This window comes from Pelmatolapia mariae, linkage group LG2 (assembly GCF_036321145.2).
Source record: "Pelmatolapia mariae isolate MD_Pm_ZW linkage group LG2, Pm_UMD_F_2, whole genome shotgun sequence".
In the NCBI taxonomy this organism is placed as follows: domain Eukaryota; kingdom Metazoa; phylum Chordata; class Actinopteri; order Cichliformes; family Cichlidae; genus Pelmatolapia; species Pelmatolapia mariae.
This window is the reverse complement of record NC_086228.1, coordinates 29117868-29126779: the sequence shown is the minus strand read 5'-3', so window position 1 is coordinate 29126779 and position 8912 is coordinate 29117868. Positions and strand designations below refer to the sequence as shown.

Below are 8912 nucleotides of genomic sequence, written 5' to 3'. Positions count from 1 at the left end.
TGAAATGATGGAGTCAAATGGCAAAGGTCCAGATGTTAAGGCTGAACCAAATCAGCTACAACGTTAAAACCCACCTAATACTGAATATGCCCAGAACTTTATTTTGTCACTGGACATCCACGATCCTCTAGTTATGTTTGTTCTGGATGGATCAAATGGTCCATCCATACTTCCATGAATGGCCTGCAAGGTTCCCAATAACATTTTGGTTTGGTGGTTTGTATCAAAGTAACAGCCAATAAATGCAGAGACCCTAGGTTTCCTACAAAGCCCTGCACTGTAAGGAGATGATCAATTTTATCCTCCCCATTAGTCCGTGGTTTGAATTTGTAGCTGAATTCAGCTGTAATAAGTTAATTTCTGAGCTTCAGCTGGAGTTGAGAGTCTGCCATTGGTGTAACAAGCTGAGGGGTCCATGTCAGGTGGTTAGAAGAATGAGAACTGTGCATTCATTTTATTATGGTGCAACAGGCCCAGAGTTATTAGCAGTGAACATGCTGTCAGCATCCACATCAAAAAGTTGGGGAGATGATTTTTCTGCTTCATGAGCTGAAAGCATATATTTTAAAAAAATCATTCAGTCTGCTGTGTTACATTAATATTTTTCTAAGAGGTAACAATACTGATGATCAAACGACTGCGTTATGTGTAAAAGGTCAAACAATGAAAAAAAACCTACTGATCAAAAACTCTTATCTTAAATAACTATAACACATCTATAATAAAATCACTCATTACAGACTGTTGTCCCATGATACCTAAATAAGCTTAGAGAGCAAGAAATAAGCATAATACTGTAAGTCCCCTTTAAACTCTAAGCAGTCACAGAAGCAAAGATGTTATTCTTAGACTAAAGTAGCTATGCATGATTCCCAGTTCAAAACAATTCTTATTTATTATAAATTGGGCCACAATGCATTATTCTTTGCTGAAACAAGACATCTCCTTACTCTCTTTCTTCACCTTCTGATTGGCTGTCCTTGTAAACAACACGTCTGGTTGGGCAGGTGGGTGGGGCTTATATGTTCAATGTGTTCTATGTTTGCAAATGTTCCCATTTACTGAAATGTTGATAATATGAGCATTCAGTCACTAATTAGGCAACTCGTTAAATTCTTTGAAACATATTAAACACACAATAGTATCATTTATGTATAATGTATAGGTTGTACAAAGCAAAAGGCAACATTTCTTCTCCTTTTACATAAATAATCACAATGTTCCCAAAGATCAGTGACAAATAAGTAAAAATAAAATAACTTTGAATTTCAGTTTAAAAACATCTGCATTTATCTGATTGTGCTGGTGCTGACTAGCTGGTGCTTGTGTGCTGTCATTGGTCAGCTGGAACAACCTCCAGGATGATCTGCAAGGTTCGGTTGAAGGAATCTGATGACAGAAACAAAATCGTGTAAAGCTCCATCAAGATAACAACCTAACAAGATTGCAGTTAAAACACAAATGAAAGGTGATTGTTTCACAAAAACCATTGATAACAGTGCAACAATTGGAAATCAGCACATTATACAAAGCAGATACAATTAGCTCTCTAAAGCAATGAAGATGTGTTCTCTGGAGTGATAAATTACAGTTCTCCATCTGGCAACTGGATGGACAACTGTTTGGGGGGGGTTGAGCTGAAGTTGAGTTGTTTGTCAGGAGTTTGGTTCAGCCCCCAGGGGCTTCTGTAAACCACCACCACCCAAGATAAAGCTAACACTTGTGAGACTTGTGAGGTGTAAGTATCACAGCAGATACCACTATGTCAAAAAACTGAGGATGGAACACAGAAAAATATGAAAGAATTTTTTCGTAGTCTATTTTTTTTATGTCTAGTATATAACCCATTTGAAAATATGCTGCAGTAGGCCAAAACTTGATTAATGATGTTAGATATGATTTGCAACATAAGAAAAAAGACTGAAAAATGTCAAAAAGTCCTCCTATTACAGAGTTTAGATGTTTGGCTTCATCCATTGACAGATCTCTCCTGAGATGTTCAGTCGGGGTTCAGGTCTGGCCGGGCCACTCAAAGACACTCACAGGGTGGTCCCAAAGCCACTGCTTTGTTCTCTTAGGCGTGTTCTTAGGGTCATTGTCCTGTTGGAAGGTGAATATTTGTACTCAAAACAGTCCTGAAGAGCAGAGAGAGCTCCTGTCTCTGAACCGCTTTGCAGCATCTGACGAGCGGTCTGTCTGACGGGATTAGCTTGACAGACACGTCAGGGGTTTCCAAATTCGTAGGCTACATACTCCTGAGGACCCAGCCTTTGCGGCCTATGTGGGCCGAGTCCTCCGAAGGCCAGGTAGGCCGGAATTGCGAGGCTGTGAAATTGGACGGTCTAGCCTTCAGTTTTGTGTCACCAGCTGTCTCGGTGGAGTTTAATACACTCGGCCGTCTGCTCCTTGCTATCTAAAATATAACCGGACGCTGGCGTAAATTCTCGACCGTCTCACACTTCTGTTTAATCAGTTTTCTGTTTGACGTTTATTCAGCTGTGTGAAAACTAAAACTTTAATCTCAGCCAAACCGATTTACTCAGGAACAAATAAAACACTGAAAAAAGCCAAACAATAACATTTTTAAGTTATCGAAGTGACTTATACATCATGTTTAACCTGAGCTGTGAAAGACCGCGGGGGGTTTGAAAACAGTGTGCAGGGACTACGCTGTTATCGCCCCGGCTAGCTATCGAGCTGGTGGGTAACAGACGTCTCCGAAAACATCGGAGCACTTTTGCAAATATGCGATATCTTGATAAACTGAGCAGATATTTGAAGTTTACACACCCACATTCTCGCCTGAAAGTATGTTAAAAGTTTATTTTGTGACCCAGAAAGATTAATAAGAGTAATACTAAAACTAAGTAGTTGCCGCCATTGTTGGAAACTGGAATTGGTTGGGCGAAGGATACACCCGACCCATCCTTCAAATTCGGGGAAAAGGAGGACGCATTTGTTGGCTGCATTCGTAGGAGTCTACGAATTTGGACAGCCTTCGTCACGTCACTGTGATGTAATCGGCCTACAAATGCGGCCTCAGGAGGATGCAGCCTTTGAATTTGGACAGCCCCCTGGTCTGAATATCTCAGGTGGGGGCGGGGCTTCACTTGGTGCATGCTGGGAATGATTGTGTAATTAAGATCCAGTCCACATGTTGATTTCGGGAGCACTGACTAGAGACTTGCGTGTTTGAAATCTCCGGCGATAACAAACAGTCCATCGGGATGTGAATTCGCCCTGTACAGCTTGCAGAGCACCTCTTTAGTATTAGCACTGGCTTAAATGTGCACTGCTGTAATGAGCACAGTAGTGAATTCCTGAGGTATGTAAAAAGGTGTGCATCTGACAGTCACAAACTCTACCAGCGAGCAGTAATTAGAAACTAGCACAGAGTTCTTGCATGTTGATGTAGACACACAAGCCAACACTGTCAGTGAGCCATGTTTCTGTGAAAACAAAGACACAGCAGTCCCTAAATTGTGTAGTCCACTGAAGTCGGATGCAGTCAAGTTTACTGTCCAGTGAGGAAATGTTTGAGAGCAGGATTGATGGCAGGGCCAGCCAGCTTGCATTTGCTTTTAGCACGTTTGCTACGCTTCCGCTTCCTCGTGCATGAAATTGCTCGTTCTGGTGTCCATGTGGCTCAGAAGTCACAATGAAAGGCAATAAGAAACAAACAAAAGCCGGCACTATTTAATCTGGAGTGGCAGCTGCGTGCTACTGCCGCGCCACCAGTTCATTGTCAAGAGCTTTCTTTAGCAGGTTATCATCAAGGATGTGTTTGCACATTGCTGTATTCATCTTTCCCTCAACCCTTACAAGTCTCCCAGTTCCTGTTGCTGAAAAACTTTCCCACAACATGATCACCACCATGTTTCACTTCAGGGATAGTACTGCCCAGGTGATGAACAGTCCCTGTATTCAGACATGATGCTTGGCATTCAGGCCAAGTATTCCATCTTTCTTCTAGAGAACTTTGCTTCTCATGGTATGAGAGTCTAGACAAATGATGAAGGGTTCACCCTCCCCACCGCTCCCCACCTGGGACAGCTACCCCCTTACTGGGATGTAGTACTTGTTGGTTCTCGTGTGGTTGTTGACCCACTCCCTTGGTGGTCTTAGATCTCTTCTTCGGACTCTGCTGAGTACCGGTCAGTTCTTGGGCACCTGGAGCCGTAGAACCCTGATCTTGGCTTGCACCGGGGTAGCCTGTCTGTAGAGGGGTCAGCTACCTGTCTCCTCTGGTTCGCTCCTCGACTCTCACCCCTTGGCCATGGGCACCACATTTAGGGCCTTCCTGCTCTTGCTGGGATGGGTGCACAGGCATAGTCTTGAGTCTTTAATAATCCTGGGGGCTGTGGATGGGATGGTTCTCCCAGATCCATCTCTGCCTCTGGTTCCTGGGGGGTGTTATTGTGGCTTTCCCCCCTCATTTTTAACTACATTTCATGACAAAGACACACACATACATACTCACACTTGACACTCTTTCCCTTTTTCTGTCTCACACTCACACACACACCACAAAAAGCTTGTTGATTAATGTACCTGTGCATTTTCCAATTATTGTGTTCCAGGTTTTATATGTTTTGCATGGTCATGAAGACCCTGGAATGACTCATCCTGGACTAGCTTCAACCCATAGTCAGACCACATCTGGATCCCCTTCAGTTTGCTTACCAGCCCCACCTCGGAACTGAGGATGCCATCATCTACCTGCTCGATCATGTCTACACCCATCTGGACCAGCCAACGAGTACTGTGAGGGTCATGTTTTTTGACTTTTCCAGTGCTTTCAACACCATCAGGCTGACCCTCCTGGGTGATAAACAAACAGTGATGCAGGTGGATGCTTCTCTGGTGTCCTGGATTGTTGATTATCAAACAGTAAGACCACAATATGTGCATCTTCCACATTGTGTGTCTGACAAGGTAATCAGCAACACAGGGGCACCACAAGGGACCATCCTCTCTCCCTTCCTCTTCACCCTCTACACCACAGACTTCAGCCACTGCACAGAGACCTGACAACTTCAGAAGTTTTCTGATGACTTTGCAGCAGGGATGATGAGACAGAGTACCAGGCCGTGGTTGACTCCTTTGTCACGTGGTGCAAGCAGAATCATCTGCAGCTCAACGTGGCAAAGACCAAGGAATTGATTGTGGATTTTATGAGGACCAGGAAAACCCTGACCCCTGTTTCAACCAGGGGGTCAACATGGACATTGTGGAGGACTATAAATATCTTGGAGTATACATAGACAATAAACTGGACTGGATTAAAAACACCACTGCACTCTACAGGAAAGGCCAGAGTCATCCCTATTTTCTGAGGCGGATGAGGTCCTTCAACATCTGTCAGACAATGATCGGGATTTTCTGCGAGTCTGTTGTGGTCAGTACTATCCTCTATGCTGCTGCATGCTGGGGCAGCAGGTTGAGGGTCACAGATGCCAACAGACTCAATAAACTGATCTGCAAGGCCAGTAATTTTGTGGGGATGGAGCTGGACTCTGTTAAGGTGGTGTCTGAGAGGCGGATGTTGTCCAAGTTAAAGACAATGTTGGACAATACCTCCCACCCACTCCATGATGTGCTGGCTAGCCAGAGGAGCACGTTCAGTGAGAGACTGAGATTACCAAAAAGCACCACTGACCGACACAGGAAATCATTCCTGCCCGTGGCCATCTCCCTGTACAACTCCTCCATCTAACACACTGTAAACACTGCAATAGTTACACCCTTTTGCACACGCTCTTTTCAACTCAGTAATGTTGCTGTCAATATTCTTGATATTTATTTATAATCGCCTCTGTCAATCCTTGATATTTATTATTACATAATTATTGAGTGATTTGTATATATTGTGCTTTTTCTTAAATCTGTAATATATTGTATTGTTGAATAGTCTAGTCTGTTTCTGTTACTGTTACTGTACTGGAGACACTGTAACCCACATGATTTCCTTAGGGATTAATAAAGTATTCTGATTCTGATATGTATGTTTGTTTTTCTTACAGATACGGAACTTGGTGATACATTGTGCATATTTATTTGTACTCTATCCTTTACTGTGTCTTCCTTGACCTTGAGTTTTGCGCTTCTTTACAGTTTTTATTTCCTGAGTCTGTAGTGCTGGAGGCCTCTTCCTGTTGAAGAAAAAGTTTCAGCTCAAGACAGAAGCATCACACCAGGAGAGTAACACTGAATCCAGTTCAATAACACTTCTTGTAAATAACCGGTCGTCCTTTTTAATAACCAACTTTTTCAGTAGATGAATGGACTTGATAAAACTCAATCAACCAACAAAGACCAACCCCAGCAGATGACATGCCCCCCCCCCCCCCCCCCAAAAAAAAAAGTAATGAAAGACTGTCCAAACTTTCACACTCAAGTTTGATTTTGTGCCTCTCCAGTATCTCGTCAGACTCAAGAACCTTGAATTTAAAAATGAAATGCAAAAATTACATTCACTTCAATCTGAACCATGAAATATGTATTTGAGACCTTAATTACTTCAGTATTAAATGAGGCAAAAAGAAAAACTTCTTTTGGGTGGTCGATATTTTTCACAGGGGGCTTGGCCCTGTGGATGAATGCACATGTTTTATCTGACAGATTTTTACAGTGGATGATAACACTCCTAGGAATTTGTGCCTCCTCCCCACCAAACTGGGGATCTTTTCCATCTCAGGTGAATTAACTACTACACTACAGATCACTTCCATTATTAAATAAATAATTGAAAAATAGTGCTTCATTAATTTCATGTTTGCAGCTGAATCAAGTGACCCATGAGTAGCTGTTAATGATGTGTTACCTAAAGTCCTCTGAAGCCACTTCGGTCTGTGGTTGAAGTAAATAAAGATGTAGTACGCAGGGATGCCAGTGAGGGAAATGGCAAATCCAATTCCTGTGTTAACAGGGTCCGAGTACAGAGACAGGAAGACCATGAAGAAACATGTGATGCAGAACACCACTGGAACAAACAGTGGAACCTGTGGACAAATCAACAGTGAAATTATATACTGTACACACAAAGATGGTGAAAAGTCAGGATTTTGCAGAACTGATTGAATGTTTTGTGTTTAAAATTTCAGAGGAAAATGTAAAAGCTACAGTGCTGTTTATTTGTCCCCTTCACAGTTCCTTAGTATTTATGTCACAATTTCATGTTTTAAATCATGACACAAACTTTAATATTAGACAAATATGTTCTGAGTAAATACAAAATGCAGCTCTTAAACAATGATTTTATTTATTCAGGGCAAAACCTATTTGACCCTTTGTGAAAAAGTCATTGCACTCTTTGGTAAATCACGAATTAACTGTAATTAACCACAATTAAATGTGAGTGAATTTTCATTGCCAGTCCTGATTATTGTCACACCCGCTGAATCAAGAAATCACGTAATTGGAACCTGTCTGACAAAGTAAAGTAAGCTAATAGATGTGAAGGCCAACACATCAGAGCTAAGGAACAAACTCAGTGACACTTATCAGTCTGGGAAATGGTTTTCCACTAGTACCAACTCAGCTCGGCTCAGCTTGACCCAACATTTAGAGGTTTCCATTAGGTACTTTCTTAGTACCTGCTTGTTCCAAGAAAGTCAATCCGAAACTGTGACTTCAACAGACTGCATGACAGCTGTTGGCCAATCTATGGCATCACTCAATCAGTCATGAGAGCAACTCCTTCACAAAAACTTTTGAAACTAGGAAAATGGCTACACAGAAATCAACAAAGTGGTCCCCGACAAAAAGCCACAGATCGAGCAGCAGATATGCAATCGCCTTGACATCCTCTATTGTTGTGGTGGTTTTTGTTTCATACAAATGAAAACACAGTTGCTATAGTGAATCCATGCACATTAGGTGGTACTCAATTGTGATGGAAAATGAATGAAACGCAGTAGAGTCAAGTCGAGTAGGTACTAGTGGAAAAGAGGCTAAAGTTATTTCTTAGGCTTTGAGAAAACAGTGAACCCCAGAGAGAGCCATTATGGACAAATGAAGAAAACCTGGATCAGTGGTGAACCTTCCAGGAGTAGCTGGTCTACCAAAATTTCCAAGAGTGCATTGAAGACTCATCCAGGAGGTCACAAAGGAACCCCAACATCTAAAGGACTGCAGGCCTCAATTCATGAATCAAAAACAAGAAAGAGACCAGGCAAAATGCTATTCATGGGAGAGTCCCAAGCTGCTGACCAAACAGAACACAAAAGCTCATCTCAAACTTGACGGGAGTCTTTTCCCAAGATTTTTGGGAAAAGATTCTGTTGCCTGACAAGACAAAAGCTGAACCTTTTTGGAAGGTTCGAGTTCTGGTTACATCTGGTGTAACACCATTGCATACAAAGAGCATCATACCAACAGTCAAACATGATAGTGGTAGTGTGGTGGTCTGGGGCAGCTTTAAGAGCTGAACAACTTGCCATGATTGATCAAACTGTGAATTCTGCTCTCTACCAGAAAATCCTGAAGGAGAATGTTCAGCAGTCACACTTGAATGATGCAGTGGGTCAATGATCCAAAACACACCAGCAAGTCCACCCCCGAATGGCTCAAAAATAAATTAATAAATGAAGGTTTTGGAGCTACCTTGTCAAAGTCAGGACTGAGAAAACTGCGATGCTTTGCATGGCAACACAAACACTTGATGGTAGTTCTTGCTGTGAAGGGTGTCACAACCAGTGATTAGGTTTAGGGGACAATTACTTTTCCACACAGGGACAGGTAGGTTTGAATAACTTTGTTCCTTTCATAAATAAAGCCATAATCTAAAAACCGTATTATAATACAAAAATAACCCTAGAAAATATAATATGCAATTTGTTTGATGATCTGAAACATGAGTGTGACAAATGTAGAAAACACTAAGAAATCAGAAACGGGGCAAATACTTTGAC

General features: G+C 42.0%; 1 protein-coding gene across 1 annotated transcript in view; it reads right to left on the bottom strand.

Moving 5' to 3' along the window:
* Nucleotides 1–1283: 1283 nt before the first annotated feature.
* The window catches only part of slc7a11 (solute carrier family 7 member 11), a 47759-nt gene continuing 40130 nt past the window's right edge, over nt 1284–8912 (bottom strand). Inside the window, exons 11-12 of the mRNA XM_063487352.1 lie at nt 6824–7001; nt 1284–1389 (exon numbers count right to left, since the gene is read on the bottom strand). Coding sequence (XP_063343422.1) covers nt 1334–1389; nt 6824–7001 — 234 coding nt within the window. The 3' untranslated portion in view covers nt 1284–1333. The remainder of the gene's footprint in view (nt 1390–6823; nt 7002–8912) is intronic.